Source organism: Trifolium pratense, linkage group LG6 (genome assembly GCF_020283565.1).
Source record: "Trifolium pratense cultivar HEN17-A07 linkage group LG6, ARS_RC_1.1, whole genome shotgun sequence".
NCBI classification, from domain to species: domain Eukaryota; kingdom Viridiplantae; phylum Streptophyta; class Magnoliopsida; order Fabales; family Fabaceae; genus Trifolium; species Trifolium pratense.
The window spans coordinates 40,670,074-40,687,755 of NC_060064.1; the positions used below are offsets into that span (position 1 = coordinate 40,670,074).

General features: G+C 38.3%; 1 protein-coding gene across 1 annotated transcript; it reads right to left on the reverse strand.

Annotated features, from left to right (window-relative positions):
* Positions 1 to 2,767: 2,767 nt before the first annotated feature.
* On the reverse strand, positions 2,768 to 3,274 carry LOC123892271. Its single transcript, XM_045942074.1, has one exon. It carries the CDS (start codon positions 3,272 to 3,274, stop codon positions 2,768 to 2,770), a length of 507 nt encoding a protein of 168 aa, XP_045798030.1.
* Between the last annotated feature and the right edge of the window lie 14,408 nt (positions 3,275 to 17,682).

Genomic DNA, 17,682 nt, shown 5'->3' on the forward strand with positions numbered 1-17,682 from the left:
CACATTTCCTTCCTCTGCTTTCAGGTATCCAATGGAGGGCGACCAACCCAGACCAGATGAGGGCTCACCACGTTTGCCCGTAGATATTTCGTGGGTGGCAAATGAGGCTCGAGAGACGCCTTCTATTTTTTCTGGGTGTACCGGCGGTCATAAGGAGATGTTTTATGAGGTTGAGGATCCCAACGTCTCTTAACGATCCCGGTATACCAAATAATCTTCGAGCATATGGGGTATCGTTTGCCTTTTAACGACCTCGAAGTTGCCGTATTCCGGTACTTGAGGGTGACCCCATCGCAGCTTCACCCGAACTCAATGGCCTTTCTGCAGGCTTTCCAAGTGACGTGCAAGTTCCTGAACATTGCCCCCACCCTAAAATTGTTTTTCCATGCCTTTTTCCTCCAACGCTCGTGTCCCAAGGGCGAAAAAGTCAAAGGGAAGGCATCCAAAAGTGGCGAGGTGATGGAAGGTTACATATCAAATGCTCTTTTGCGATTTTCATATCCTCACTTGGGTCATCTTTCTTTTTTTAGCTCCTTATCTTATTTGAGGAATTTATCCTTGAAACCGATTTGCTTACCATGCTTCAAGCGTGGTTAAGAATCATTTGCAATATTAGATTGTCCAACAGAGACATTCATTTTTATTGGAGCATTAGCAGCTGTTGATTAATTTCATAAACTTTGCAAATGAGTTATCTTTTGAACTTCTGGTTCATATTGATTTCTAAGAGGATCAAAATAACAATTATTAATTTATTTCAAAACATTTCAATTGAACTTCTAGTTCATATTTTTAGATGCTTATTATCTCCCCCTAATATTGGGAAAACTAATTCACCAATTGATAATCAGCCCATAAAGCTGTAAAAAAATCTCAAATTATTGGCTCACTTTGGAGATTCATATAAAAATTATTTTCCCAATATTCTTTTACTACCCATTTAAATGTGATCGACTCCCAAACTTGAACTGTTGCTTGTCCTCAAGTAACATGCTCGTCGAAACAAAACTGTCAGTGAATTAACAAATTAATTTGAATGATAAAAATCTCATAAACCTTTTTCTCTTCATCCGGCAATAGAGCCACCGGTGTTAACTTCAGTGATCATGCTCAATCAACACTTTGGCTTCCAAGACTTGAATCAAATTTGGTCCAATGATCGTTCCACACAATGTACAAAGTTCAACCTTATCTCTCACTCACCAATTCACTCAATTTTTGAGAGGGTATTCACTCCATCAACATGCAAATGCTATTTTACCATAAGCTTGAAAAAATTCTGAACGTCAATCAAAGTAAATACATCGCACACATTTTTTTGAGGTCTTGAGGGTTATAATTTGGCTTGGGTAAATGGTGGGATAATTTTTGGAAAAGTAGGCTAAATTGGAGTTAGGTATCCACTACTATTCCTTGTTACAAAATTACCATTATCGGGACTCAATTCATTGTTAATTAGGTACTTAGAGAACTTATCCTTCAATTTTTTTTTATTTCTTTTTGAAGATGCCAATATATTTCATGCTTAATGGCTCTTTATTTATTTATTTATTTTTTTTATAAAGAAACTCTATTATTTTTGTGAGTCTCTATTATTCTCTCTCTTTTCTTTTTTTTTTGTTTTTTCTTCAAGTTCTCTAGTACCCCTACCCCAAACTTAAGATGTTGCTAATTCCAAAAGCAACCCTAAACTTAAAATGTTGCCATGACAAGAAAATTTAAAGCTTCTACCTAACTCCAAGGAGGGCAAACAGATAAAAAATTCCAGGTCTAAAAAGCTTATAATTTGGTATGTCACCGAAAGAAAAGGGATTTTTTTTTAGGCTCAAAATGGTTTAGCAACGGATAAATAATAAACAGGGTAGCTTTAAAAGGCCCAGAGTACCAACAAATGTGCCTCTATGTGTGTAAATGTAAAACCAATCAACAATAGAGAATAGTCGCAAGTTTTAGAAAATATACAAAGCATGGATACACTCATAAGATGCGAAAGAAATAGTATACCGTGGAATTTATTTGGCTCAATATGCTCACCAGCTGAGGTATCTGAAAGTTGAACCAGTACACCGTGCAAAAACTCCATCTTTCCTACTCGTCTCTTTGTCTCTTGAACCATTGCACTTCTTGAGCAATCAAACGTCAGATATTCTTTTATGTGCAAGTCTAAGAGATTTTCATCATGCAAATTAAGGTATTAACACACTGACAATTCTGAAAAGACATAAAAATATTAAACTTGATAATAAACAAGTAACATAAGGATGAAACATACGGGATTGTCAGCAGACAACATTACTAATACTACCTCTTTTTTTTTTTAACTAAAAATAAAGACTGAAATAAAACATACCGGATGGGTTGCCTCCCATCAAGCGCGTGTTTAACGTCCCGAGCTTGACGATCTACCCACCAATGTTAGGGTGTATACTTGATAGTTATTCCAACCTTGGTTTCTTCCTTCTTGGTGCATATATCATCCTTTTTAGAAACAAAGACCAAATTTTCAAGTGTCAGTTTCCTAAACCTCTCCAACTTGTTCCTCCATTTTTTTCTTTTCTTTTTCAGAGGTGTTTTTGGAGTTTCAATAGGAGCTTTCATCTGTTTCATACTTCCTCCCTTCTTTTTGTTTTCTTCAACAAGAACATTAACTTGCTCAATTGATCTAATTGGTGGCTCATCTTGAGCAATTTCCTCCTCTAACTCTTCAACTACACCAACCCGGTAACATTGAGGGTTTTCATTCTGATGACGCATAGACTCAAATACATTAAAAGTCACTTTGTTCATTTTGAAACCTCAACATTAGCTCACCTAACTCCACATCTATCAACGCTCTACCGGTAGCCAAGAATGGTCTTCCCAACAATAAGGGGATTTCTGAATCTTCATTCATATCAAGTATAACAAAATCGGCTGGAAAAAATAAATCATTAACTTTTACCAACACGTCTTCAAGAACTCCATAGGGATACGTGATGGAGCGATCAGCCAATGTCAGAGTCATTTTTGTTGGCTTAGGTTCCCCGCAATCAAGCTTCCTTACCATGGATAGCGGCATCAAATTAATACTAGCTCCTAAATCACAAAGAGCTCTTTCAATTTTTACCTTACCAATTGAACACGGAATAGTGAAACTCCCAGGGTCTTTCAACTTCGGGGGAAGCTTCCTTTGCAAAATTGCACTACACTCCTCAGACAAGGCAACATTCTCGTCATCCCTAAGCTTCCTCTTACCTGACAAGAGATCTTTCATAAACTTGGCATATATCGGCATCTGCTCCAAAGCTTCATTGAAGGGAACATTAATTTGCAAATTTTTTAACACCTCTACAAACCTTTTGAATTGCCCTTTTTTTTTTTTTCCTTTCTTAAGGTGAGGATATGGAAGCTTCACATAAGAAGGAATTACCTGCTTTTTCTCATGTTCCTTGAGAAGTTGGGCTTTGGTTTTTCTAAGAATCGAATCTGCATCAATTAATTTTTCTATCTTTTCGACTTCCCCCTCAGTGTTTCCCTTATTCCCATTCTCACTTTTTCTTCCTCTAGTCTCTCATTTTTTCCGACTCCACCCTCTTTTTCTACTTCTCCCTCAGTTTCACTCTTTTTCTCTACTTCAGACTCTTTTATTTTCTCACTCTTTTTACTTATTACCGATGGTACCACTCTACTTCTCAACCCAATGGCATTACAACTCTCATTCCTTGGATTGTCCAACGTGTTTCCAGCAAAACCCCCATTAGACTGAGCAGCCACCTGTTTTGATATTTGCCCAATTTGTGTTTCAAGATTTCGGATGGAAGCTTCATGATTTCTGTTAGATGTTTCTTGACTGGCTCTCATGGCTTCGAAGTTACTCTGAGTCATCTGCATGAACTTATTAATTGTTTCTTCCAAGGGAGATGATTTTCTAGATGGTGGATTTTGAGAGTTCCCTTGAGAAAAATTACCTTGATTACCCCACTGCAAATCAGGGTGATCTTTCCAACCTGGGTTATATGTGTTGGAATAAGGGTTATTTTTCTGATATCCTCTGGCATAATTAACTTCTTCAGCTTCAGGTGAACACATTCCATTAGCGTTTGGCCCGTGGCAAAAATCACATTTGACTTCTTGAACCTGACTAGCATTTGCCTCTGCTAAAGACTTTGCAGCTAACATATCATTAGTAAAATAACGCTCCAAAAATTTATCTTCGAGCTATTTCCAAGTGTTTATGGTACCACTCGGAATACACTGCAACCAGTCTTTTGCTCTTCCCATCAAAGTAAACCCAAACAACCTGAGTTTAATTTGACTATCAGTGTAACCTTCAGGGCGACACATAGTACATGTCTCATAAAAGCGTTCCAGATGCTCCCATGGATCTCTGATTGCACTTCCATCAAATTGTTTATCCCTTAGCCCGGTGAGAACTATATTCTTGATGTCAAATGTCACAGGATTCGCCGGTTGGAACCCCATAGAAATTTGTCCTGCATCTGTTCTGCGACAATAGTCTCCCATGGTACGCCTAGGCGGCGGTGGTGGGTCATCGACCATCGTGCCTTCTTCTTCAAACTGAGAACCTGTGTCTGAAGGAATTCCTTTTGATACTTCAGCCAGCTCTCGCTCAGCTAACCGTGCTAACCGTACTGCTTTCCTGTTCGCCTTTACAGTCTTCTCGATTTCAGAATCAAAAAGAAGCTCTGTTGCAACTTTTTTACCTCGCATAAACAACAATAAAATACCTCAATAGCACTGTTCAATATGAATAAATAAAGTATGATTTTTTTTTATTTTATTTTTTAAAAAAAACTAAAAATAAGTAAATCCTAAATAAAACGAAATTGCCTTGTTGAAATTAATCAACAATCCCCGGCAACGGCGCCAAAAACTTGATGACAATTTTAGCAAGTGAACTAAATTCGTCGCTAAGTAATAAAATTTATAAGATTCGTTTCCACAGGGATTGTTCTTATTTTCAACTTAACAATTAAATTAAATTAGGATTAATAAATAAATTGCAAAGGGGGGTTTTCAGATTGAATTGTAGTAACAATGACAATAATTAAAATCGCAAGAAAATTGAAACGTGAACTTTTATTAGAGAAAGACGATTAGGAATTATTTTGAATCCTCTCTTTGTCCCTATCTGGTACTCTAGGTTCTAGCCCTCAACAATGAAATTCTTATAATTACGACAATATAACAAAATAGACCGAGTCCAATTCCTTGGCTCATCGATCCCATTTATCTAATAAAGTACCCTAATTCCTTAGGCGAAACTAATATTATCAAAAGCTTTAACGAACGTTATATTAACAATCATGCCAATTAATTCTATATTCCTATAGCAATTACGATTGACAAACAATTAATCTAGTTCCAGTCTAAATCCTAGGGTAAATAGTGATTTATAACTTAAAACAAATTCGAAAGTGATCAATTAACGAAAAGCAATAAACACGAGATTAACTGAATAATTATAAGTTTTCATTGAATAAACTAGAACACGTAGTTACATGGCTCAGATAGCTTCAAAGAGAATCATCTATAATTCCTAATCTAATGAGATTAGTTACTCATAATAATAATTGACATAACAAAAGAGTTAAGAAAATTATACATGAATAACCAATGAAACCAATGAAGACCGCGACGGCGAAACCCTCAATTTGTATTTCTCCTAGATCGTAACTTTCTCTCTCTGCAAAGTGATAAGTCCTCCGATAATAGTTTGTTGTATTTATATCCTCCAAGAAAGGGTGAATCATATGTGCCTATGCATTTGTTTTTAGTGACGTGTCACCAATCACCAAAAGAAAGACCAAACAATGTCCCTGTGAATTATATGCTAATGTCACGCTGATGTCATGCTTGCCAAGGACGCGAGAAAAACAGAAGGTTCAGTCATATTTCTTCTTCAAAACTTTGGGCTTTCATTTTTCTCTCAGTCTTTTTTCTTGTGGCTTTTGTCTTCAAATATCTTGCTATATCAATTTCTTCAAATAATTTTCTCTTTGACCATGAATTACTACTAAAAATAACTAAAATACTATAAAATAATAAATAAAAATACTCAAATAATCGACTGTCATCAAAATGCATTATATTGGAGCAATTGAGGCGTACCCAACACATCCAAAAATATTTATATGGGAAAATATGTTTATAAACTAAAATTCAAATAAATTAGGGGAGAGCTTATGTATATAATAATTTGTTGGCATGATGCTATTCAATATCTCAACATACATGTTTGAGTGTTCCCAACTATAACTTAGAATGGATCTTCAGGTCCATTATTTTTTGTTTGTATGAACATATTTCACAAGATGTTCGGTATAAATTTCAATTAACATATGATATTTATCAAATACTTTCTAGAATAATATATATGAAATGATCTCTAATTAAAAATAATCTCCCAAACTTCTGGTTGTGAGTTTATAACAAACATACATGTGACCATTTGGTTGATGCATCAATTCAAATTTTAGAAATCTAATCGGTCCACATGATCGGTGTATTGATTTACAAATATCACCTTATATATATTCTAAAAAATAAGAGACGCTCGTTTTCTTAATTTATCAATTTTCTTTGTGAGCTAGTAATACACAAAAAAATATTAGATTGAATGAACTTCTGGCCATTCAATACATATCCATAGAAAATTTTCGCATCATAATAGATCAGAGATGACCCAACTGATCTTGCCAATTACAAACTTATTATGATTTGTAAACTTCCGGTTTACAAGAACGTGTGCTTCAATTGCACAAATATATATATAAGTATACCCCAAACTAGAGGCAAATGTTGACGTAAGATAAAGATACAAGATGTCCTTCATTTGTTTCAATATGATATTTATTTATGTGATTTTTTCCCAATAAGTTTTCTCTAGTAAGGTTTTAACGAGACATATATCCTCGATGGACATCAAAGAGGGAGTGTTATGAATAATTTGGTGGATGCCCATTAAGCATTGGCCCATTCCTCTGGCCCATTATATTGTCCTATTAAATAAGATTATATAGCAAAAGTGTTAAAATAGTTTGACATTGACAAATCTAATTTGTTGTATACTAAAAATGGTTGCAATGTCATTTGATGTGTCATGCCTCAAGAAAATGATGAACAATTTGAATTGGTCCTGAAGTACCATATCTTAATTCAATTAAGCACACTAATATATTTGCTATAATTTCGTAGTATTTTATTTTTGTCTATTCATCCAACCAAAATATTGAAGTAAAGCAAAACATACAATTATTTATACTTTAAAGAAACAACAATATCATCCAATCATGTGAAGATTTTAGCACTACATCAAGCAAGTTGAGAAGATGTTTTTGTTGAGGATTGTAATTCAACACATACAAGAAATTCGTTGATTTATTACAAAATGAAGGTTCCTGCAACAACTCAACATGAAGATAATATCAGACGCAGTGCTAATTTAGAGAAGAGTATAATAAAGAAGATATGACAGATTTTTCTATAGAGTCAACTTTTAGTAAAACTTTGGAGCAGCTAGTACAGAAGATTATTTGATTTTTTCATCTTATGTATAATAATTGTCTTTATGAGGGGGAGATATAAATATGTTCTGCACTCTTTTTCCCTTCACCGTGGTTTTGTCCCACTGGGTTTTCCTGGTAAGGTTTTTAACGAGGCAGTCCACACACAAAGGATGTTGTACTCTTTTTCCTTCACTATGATTTTTCCCACTGAGTTTTTAATAGTAAGGTTTTAATGAGGCATATCATCGATGGACATCCAAGGGGGAGTGTTATGAATAATATAGATGTGGATGTCCATTAGTCTAGGCCCATATTCTTGGCCCATGTAATCTCCTATATATATGACTATCTCACAATGTAAAAGACACACCTTGAATAGAACAATACAAGAGTCTATTCTCTCTTCTCTTTCTCTCATTCATCTCTTCTTCTCTATTCTTATTATTCTCTAGAAATAGTTCATAACATTATTAATTTTTTTTGAGTAAATTATTATTATTATTGATTGGATAAATTAGTATATTGTATGATTTGAAATTTTGAATTGATTCCCTTAATAAAAAATATAATTGATTCCGTTTTGAGTGTATAATGTCCATCATACTATTAACTATTCATCCAAACAAAATGGTCAGCAATAATCAATCTACCTATATACTAATGCTTGCTAATGTTACGGTTCACAAGTGGTCCACCGTGGATAAGTGACCTACCGAATATGAATTTTACGAAATTCATAGTTGGATTGAAAGTTTATATCGTATATATCATCCATAAATTTTTGAAATTTTTTTGAAAATCATTTGATATGTTATTGAGACCCATCAAGATTTACGTTATTTAATAAACCTTTAATCTTGATGTGTCTCAATAACATATCAAATGATTTTCAATTTTTCTAAATTTTTGTATGGATGATCTATCGTATTCGTTATAATGTTATTTATGAATGGTCCATCATTGACCACTTGATGAAGTGGTCCATATTAAAATTTACCTACTAATACAATTAAAAGCATGTCAATTTTTTATATTGTTGAAGATTAATAATTGAGAGATTAAGCACATATCTAAATGATCAGAATCATAAGATTTTATTCTAGTTGTTGTGAAGAAATGAGAGCAATGCGACAATTAACGAATGAAGTTAACGGAGAAAACAAAGTTGTAATAACAGCCTAAAAGGTCAGCTTGATTTAAAACTAGAGGTGAACACAGCCAAGATTCGACTTGAAACCCATATAATTCTAACAACACATTAAAGCATCTGGTCGGATAACATTAATAACTAATATATAGACTCACATAATTAATGAACTTCAATTAAAAATAAATTGATCATTCAGTTCAAATTCTAAATTTACATAACTTACGACCAAACATCATATTACCACCTGATCGAGTCTGATCAGAAGTGTGCGACCGCGCCGGCGTTGATGACGGTGAAGCCCCTGTTGAAGCGGAGGGGGGTTGTGTACCTGCAGGCACTCCGACGCTCAAGTCAGTTTGTGTATGTGAAGGTTTTCTTGCTAAGAATATGCGTACCTTGGAAGTGAAATATGTTCACGTATATATAGCCTCCCAGCGCAGGGCCAAGGCCCTAGATGGCATTTATGGCCATCAAGTGGCTGCCGAAAAACGGCTAAGGAGCCTTGATGAGCAGTTAATGCTCATCATTCCGGTGGTTTGACGTTACAGAAGCCATGGAGAAGTAGCCGTTGGTATCCCGAGCGTTTATGGTGTGTCCGGCGAATAGGGGTCATCTCGACTACACAAGCTCGTTGACTTGTGTTCCGAGCTTCTAAGCTCGGCCCAGAACAGGAGCCCCCCAAGTTGTTATGCTCTTAACTGAGGATAATAACTTTGGAGCTACACCATCTGATGCTATACGAGGGAAAACGGCCCTTCAGTGGGCGGAGCGTTTGCTCGATTCTTCGAGGAATTTTTTGAGTGATAACTCCTATGATCCGCTTGGTCGATAGTCAAGGTTTTCAGGGGAATCAATGCTATTTTCCAAGGCAGTCAATTCCGAAGCTTGTTCACGTCAAACTAGTCAGTCTTTGGGAATTGCAACCGCCCATTCACTTATTGTGGGCCGTTTAACGAAGGTATTGGGCTTTCTTGAAAAGAGGCAAGTTTTTCTTATAAATGCTTCCTTTGTAGTTGTAGTGGAGGTTGATTCGGATAACGAGCAGTAGATGCTCGCTCCCTTTGTACCCTTGTTTCTTAATTTGTACTTTGGCTCTCCGCCCTTTTATAATAATAATAATAAAGCTTTGGTTGCGTTTAGTCTTTTTCTTTCGAAATTCACGAACGTCGAACTGTTTATTTTATTACGAGCATGTCGATTTCTGCGGTCTAGTTTACCGAGCGATGATTTAGTTCCGGGCGTTTACCAATTCCGTAGGTATCGTAAGAGATCCCCTTGGTTCTGCCGAAAATCTCGGATAGATTGGCGCCCAAAATTTCGGGAAGCCGTGTTGGACGCTATCCTCCGAAATCCTCGCGTGTTGGTTTTCGCGAGATTTGCGTGCAGGTGGAAGTGACTTGAAGGGACGAGTCGTTTCGTTTCCTTGTGCCACGTGTGGAAGCTATTCAAATAGCACTCGAGTGGCTATTTGAAATGTTCTGAACTTCGAGGCCTCATCAGGGCCGTTGGATTTTCGCGCCTTTTGGTTTTTCGCGAGAGTGTTCCTGGATCGTTGGATCGTCTTCCCATCAAACCCGTTGGATCAAAGCGACGTTCCAGATGAGGGGTGGCGTGATTTGGCGTGTACGGTCGCGTTTGCCTATATATATGAGAAAGGAGACATTTTGCGAAACTTTACAGTTTCTTATCAAACATCTCTTGCTCCCTTGCTCTCTCCATCTTCCAACTTTACACTTCACAAGTTCCAGGCGATTCCCGGCGTGTTCTTCCTTTCGCCTTTTTCATTGAAGCTTCGTTCTTTCCATCGATCAAGTAAGTCTTTTCAAACTTCTCTATCTCTGGTTTGAATGATTGTTTGGAAGTTTAGCTTTTTGCTTTGGTATGGTGGTTAGGAGAGTCGTTTGGGAGTGGTTAGTGCCCTAAAAATAGGTAGTTTAGTGATCTAAACTGTTTAGACTAGTGTGATTAGTCGTAGTTTCAAGTATGATGGGCGCAGCGTCTAGGAAGCTTTTAGGCTGTTAGTGTACCCTTTTTCTGGGTTTTCATGCGCTCGTATTTAGGGTTTTCGAGTAGATTTCCCCCTTTCGTCATTGTTTTGCGATCGTGGCGTGTGGACGACCACGCGCTCGTTATTATCCACGCCCTTTCACTTGATTTGGCGGTGGAAGGGTGGATTTGATGTTGCGAATGTCGAATTCACATTTCCTTCCTCTGCTTTCAGGTATCCAATGGAGGGCGACCAACCCAGACCAGATGAGGGCTCACCACGTTTGCCCGTAGATATTTCGTGGGTGGCAAATGAGGCTCGAGAGACGCCTTCTATTTTTTCTGGGTGTACCGGCGGTCATAAGGAGATGTTTTATGAGGTTGAGGATCCCAACGTCTCTTAACGATCCCGGTATACCAAATAATCTTCGAGCATATGGGGTATTGTTTGCCTTTTAACGACCTCGAAGTTGCCGTATTCCGGTACTTGAGGGTGACCCCATCGCAGCTTCACCCGAACTCAATGGCCTTTCTGCAGGCTTTCCAAGTGACGTGCAAGTTCCTGAACATTGCCCCCACCCTAAAATTGTTTTTCCATGCCTTTTTCCTCCAACGCTCGTGTCCCAAGGGCGAAAAAGTCAAAGGGAAGGCATCCAAAAGTGGCGAGGTGATGGAAGGTAGTAGGTTCGGATGGGTGTCCTTTCGGTAGAGGAAGAGCTTTTTCCGGATGTATGAGGATTCAATCCGGGGTTTCAAGGAGAGGTATTATGCTGTTCGTCCCATTAGTGTGGAGGGATGGAAGCGTGTTTGCTATCGAGGACCTAGGAAGGACGCAAACGGGGAGATAGTCAGGGATCCGAGCGGTGCAGCAGTGGAGGTGGACTATGGGAGCTTCTCCTTTTACTAGAATAAGAGTCACTATGACCTCCTTCCCCGGGATTTGACCATTAAGAAAACCGACCTGAGCCCAGAGGAGGTGGCAGATTATAAGAGGTTGGAGGATTACGTGGGCTCTTTTCCCCAGGTTTCCTTGGAGGATAGCAACGGTAATCTTATCCGAGATGAGGCGGGTCGCCTGAAAAAGGTTCCGAAGTTAATTGACACCAAGAGGCTGTTGGCCTGTAAAACCGATGGGGATGTGGCCGCTTTTTTCCGTATGCTCGTATTTTATGCTTTGTTATTTTGTTTTAGTTTTCCATTTGGTTTACTTTGCTGATTGTTTTCTCCTTTTTTGTTTGCGCAGTTGAAATGTCGAGCGCCCAGGCAAGACTTCGTCAAGCCAAGAATGCTAAGAAAAAGGTCTTGGAGGCTGCCGGGGGTTCCCACTCAATGCCTGCCAGCTCTTCGATTCGGCAAAACCCCAGTCCCTCCCTTGAGATTGTTGAAACGGTGGCGGAGAAGCGCGCCCGTGAAGAGGAGATGGATGATACAAATTCCTCCCGTTAGCATCGCAGGATAGACGATGTTGACGATTTTTTGAATTCATCGTCGGGTCTCCACAGGCTACAGCCCGGCAAACCAGCAGCTCAGTTTGTTTTTCCTCCTATTTATGCACACGATCCAATTTTTGATGATCAGACGGAGATTTCTATTTCCGAGCCCGACACCGGCATTCTTTCCTCCCTGGGACCAACTGCGATTAGAGCAGAGATCGCCAAGCAGTCAGTGTCGGTGTTCAAGCTTCTGGAGATGGTGACTTTCCTGAATGGTCGGGAATGTCATTACCTTCAGGAAAGGGACGCTGCTTTGGCGAGGTTGAAAGAGGTATCTTCGCAGCTGAGTTCGAGCCAGACTGCCTTTACCGAGTACCAGAAGCAGTATGCTCTGCAGCTGGAGGTGCAGGAGTCTTTGAAGTCTGCTCAGGCCAAGCTGGAGGAGGTCACCAAAGAGAGGGATGCTTCCTTGGTGAGGGTGGAGGAATTGGAGGGTCAAATTCGCGGGCTGGAACTGAAACTGGAGGAGCATAGCAGGCAGGTGGTTCCCGAGATTGTTGGTGAGGAGGAGAAGGTTGTGGACCCGGCTGGTGTTTATGCTGCTTTCTCGCGAGCCCGTCTGGTGCAGACGATTATGGAGCTGAATGATAGTATGATTGATGCTGCGAGTTCCCAGTTCACCAATGCCGTGGAGCAGTTAAAACTTTTAAATGCTGATAAAGATTTGACCTTGGAGGGTATGGATGAGGATAAGGTGGTGCGTGATGGAGCTATCGTCACCCCTCCTGATGATGAAGTGTAATTTATTATTCTTTCTTTTGTTTGGGCGCTCTGTTCGCCCTTATGATGTATTTGACAATTATGGCCCCTCGTGGTCTTTTATATCTCAGCACTTTTATTTATTTGCTCGTCTTTTTTTACCTTTATCTTTGTATTTATTTAGATTTAGGTTTTATGTGGCGATATTTTAATTTCCTCCGAATGTCGAATCGAACGTTTTGCATGCTCGATATTTTTAGGTTCGTGCTTCGATTATCTTTTCGTTGTGACGACCTGTATGCTCGATGCCTTTGTTTGTTCTCGACCAAGCTCGAGGTTTTTAACTTAAGCAATTTTCCAAACATTCTATACGCCGAGCTATTCGTATCTTCGCGCTAGTGTGTGTTCGGACGGTGGTCATCGTTATGATAGCTGGTACCATTGATGTCGAGCTTAGATGGTGCGGGGAACCATTCTAAGTGTTTGGAGATGTTTATCCAAACTAGTAACGAGGAGAGGGGCTGTTGTTAAGCTTTCCTCCTCGGGGTGTGAACATCCCATCGCGAGCTGGGGTTCTACCGGTCGTGTACTACGACGATGGCGTTCTGTGGTCTAGAACTTTCCTCTGTTGGTGTAAGCCCTAGAGGCCAATTACTTATAATTGAATAATAGATGTATTGAATAATTTACTTATCAAATAAAAGGCTTTTCTTTATTTATTTTATATATGATAAAATGATAAAGTCCCTAGAATAGTCAGTTCACTTATGGAACGTTAAGTATGACTTAATCGTGAGATTCCATTAAATATAAGAACACTATTCTTAAACATATCCATAGTCAAGTTTTATTGTGAAATGGGATAACGATAAAGCATAAAGACTATTATGTTGGTAGACTGATGATCATATCTCACTGATCATGGATAATGAGTTATCAAGTCTACACATAGATATAAATGTTAAGGGTAACTTTATATCGGATTGACCCACCATGAGAATACTACATAGAGTGTTATGAAATGTCATAAGTTTTCTCATAGTGATAAAAGGTGTATTCCACCCTTCGACCTGAAACCACTATGTACCCTAGATGCAGGAGTGTAATACCTTGTTGTCATTCAAACGTTATCCGTAACTGGATAATTATAAAGATGATTGATGGGTATCCCACGAATCATGCTGAGGGACATGAGTGACCTAGATGGAATTTGTCCCTCCTACATAACGGGAGATATGTCTATGGGCCCAATATTGAACTAGACAAGGATGACATACTATGCCTTGTGTTCAATATAGACATGAGGACAAAAGGGTAATTGTGCACAAGATATTTATCACGGAAAGGTTAGTCAGATCACGTGACATTCCTATGACTTGGGTAACAGTGATGTGTTGCTAGATACCGCTCACTGTTTATAATACTACGATTAATATTATTGCCAACGTCATAAGAACCTACAGGGTCACACACATAAGGACAGTTAAGAAGGGAAAAATAAGTAAGACTTATTGTGGGGGTGCAGTTAGTGAAAAACGGTTATTGGGCTTGAGAAGCCCAATTTCGTGTAAACTAAAGACCTCATAAGAAACTCTATAAATAGAGCCTTATGAAGTTCAGAAGTTACACTTTTGAAACCCTAACTGAGTTTAGAAAAATTCTGAATTTCTCTAAACCCTAAACCGCACAAAATTCCCTCAGCCTTCATCCAAGAACAGCTAGCACTGTGAGATCGAAGGTTCCTGTTCGTGTGGACTAAGTGGAGGTGCTGCAAGTGCGGTGCTTGTGATCGATAAAGGCGGCCACAGATTTGTTCTTCAAAGGTAATATTCTAGACCTGATCATGCTCATTCGCAAGAATCCATTGATGGGAAATCTTAATTTTAAAATTCCGCTGCGTTTATAAAAGTGTTTTATGAAACGATTTCCCAACAGTGGTATCAGAGCCACTTGTGAAACCATGAATCGGTTTGCTGTTTTATTACTGTTTTATTAATATGATTTTGAATCGGTATTAATAATAAGAACAACAAGGATTAATAAAATTTGATTGATCGGTTTAAAATATATATGTGATATATATTTCTGATACGACGCATCAGTGTATGTGATACATTGATCGTGTCATTCATTCGAATGTTTTGAGTGATTGGCGTTTAATTTGGATGATTGTGAGCGTGAGCTTCGGAACCGTTTATGGTGAAGCATCATATATCTAATCGTTCATCTAGAACTAGCAGTCCTGAAACGTTTTGATGAATGGCGGTTGTATTAGGGTTTATAACAATACAAGTGTTGTGTTGTTATATATAAACAGAATATATTGTTCATTGAAAGTTTTAAGTGATTGTCGTGAGCATGGATGATTGTGAGCGTGAGCTTCGGAACCGATAACTGGTGAAGCATCATATATCCAATCGTCTATGGTGAACAAAATCCTGAAACGTTTTGATGAATGATTACTGTAACAATACAAGGGTTGTGTCGTTAAAAAAAAACAGAGTACGGCTAGGGTTTGTATCTGAAGCATCAAGTGTTGGTGCGATTAGGATTCATTGATGAAGTGTTCATCGAAATTTTGCTAATTGCGTAAGGTGATCAATCATAGTATTTTATTAATTGGACTAATATAATAATAATAAATTGTGTGTTTATTGTTATTAAAGTTGCATGATGAATGGTTATGGCCTTAGTTCTTTTTCGTTTTATTTGGGATTTTAAATACGGCCTGCGTGTCGTGCCTCTCTTATATTTTCTTGATGTAAATTCTTTTCTCATCTCACTCCCTCGTATGAACACGAGTTTCTTGTAGTGATGTAATATAAGATTAGCAAATAGGACAGGAAGGACATCAATGAAGATCTATCTTGGAGAAGTATAGGTCATTCTTAGATATAGCATAGGTTCTCTCAATGGCTTGAGGGAACAATTACGCTAGGGGCCATAACCATATCATTTTATTATATTATGTATGTTGATGCATGTTATGAATGGAGTGACGTCATTGTATGTAAGCCGTGGTAAGGTGAGATCAAATTAATTATAAAAGCCCTCAAAGGAATTAATATTAAGTTTTATTGCTTTCCAACGAATAGCGCCCTTCAAGATCAATATCGATCAATGTAGGTTTTGCCAACGCGAAGTGCATTGTCAATATTGATAAGTTGCGGTGAGGTAATTTATTTATCCGATCGCTATTTAATGGGTCTAACTTAACTAAAGAAAATATAATAAGATTATATAACTTTAGAAGCAAGTATTGGGTTATTCCATGTGATGGATTAGAATAAGTGTTATTCACCCAATAGAAAGGATATGAGAGTTGTATGAGATACAATTGGAAAGGAGTTTCCTACCTAAATAACTAAGTTTTGTGTAATCAGCCCAACGCTGACTTAAAACGAAGTGAAATATGGATCTCATTCTCACTAGAAAATCTTCCAACGGGATTTTCCGAATCAAATGTCGAGGGTCATTTGTTTTGAGTAAAATAGTGAGAGAGCATGTTTAATTAAAGGCCTAATTAAATGTGTATTAAAATTGTTCAATACTTATATTTTCACTTTTATAATTGTAGATCACCATGTCAAACACCAATACTTCGAACAACATTTTGCGAAGCATTCTTGACAAAGAGAAATTGTCTGGGACAAATTTTCTTGATTGGCATCGTAACTTGAGGATAGTCCTCATGCACGAGAAAAAGCTGTATGCTATTGAGGAACCCCAACCTAACCCTGAGGATGAACCTGCCGCCAATGCTCCAAAGGCACAAAGGGATGCTTATCAGAAGCGTCTTGATGATGCCATGGATGCAAAGTGCCTCATGCTGGCTACCATGACCTCTGAGCTTCAGAAGCAACATGAGGACATGAATGCGTTCGATATGATCGAACACTTGAAAACGCTCTATCAAGAGCAAGCCAGGATTGAGAGGTTTGAGGTTTCCAAAGCCCTGTTTTCAGCCAAGCTATCTGAGGGATCTCTAGTAAGTCCACATGTGCTCAAGATGATTGGGTACGTGGGGAACTTAGAAAAATTGGGAATTCCACTTGGAAATGAGCTTGCAACTGATCTGATCTTGCAATCGTTGCCGGAGAGTTTTAATCAGTTTGTTCTGAACTTCACCATGTCGGACATGGAGAAGACTCTGCCACAACTGCTAGGCATGTTGAGGCAAGCTGAGCAGAATATGAAAACAAAAGGGAAGTCCAACCATGTTCTTATGATTGGCAATAGAAACAAAGGGAAGGGCAACAAAGGGAAGGGAGTCAAAGGGAAGGGCAAGGAAGTTGCCAAACCCAAACCTACCCCTAAAGCCTTGAAGCCCACTGGGGGAGTTGCAAAGGAGGGTAGGTGCTTCCACTGTAACAAGACTGGACATTGGAAGAGGAACTGCCCAAAATACCTGGAAGATAAAAAGAATGGAGTAGAGAGCTCTAATTCAGCAGGTATCTTTGTTATTGAAATTAATTTATCTACTTCTTCTACATGGGTATTAGATACCGGATGTGGTTCTCACATTTGTACTAATGTGCAGGGGCTGCAAAGGAGTAGAGGATTGGCTAAAGGTTGTAACGACCCGATTTTTAGTAAATCGATATTTTATATATTTGCATATATTTTGGGTTAGTGTTAAATATTTATTTACGCGACCTATGATTATTTATCGCGAACATAAGTTTGTGAGCGAAACCTTTGTCGTGTTAGTGGGCTTGGGCGTGTGATAGAAGCTTAGTGGGCTTAGGCAAGTTGGGCTTGAACCAAGAGAATTGGAGAGTAGTATAAGTACCAAGTCAAACCCATGAATAGGATCACAATTCATTTTTCATGAGAAGTGAGGTTT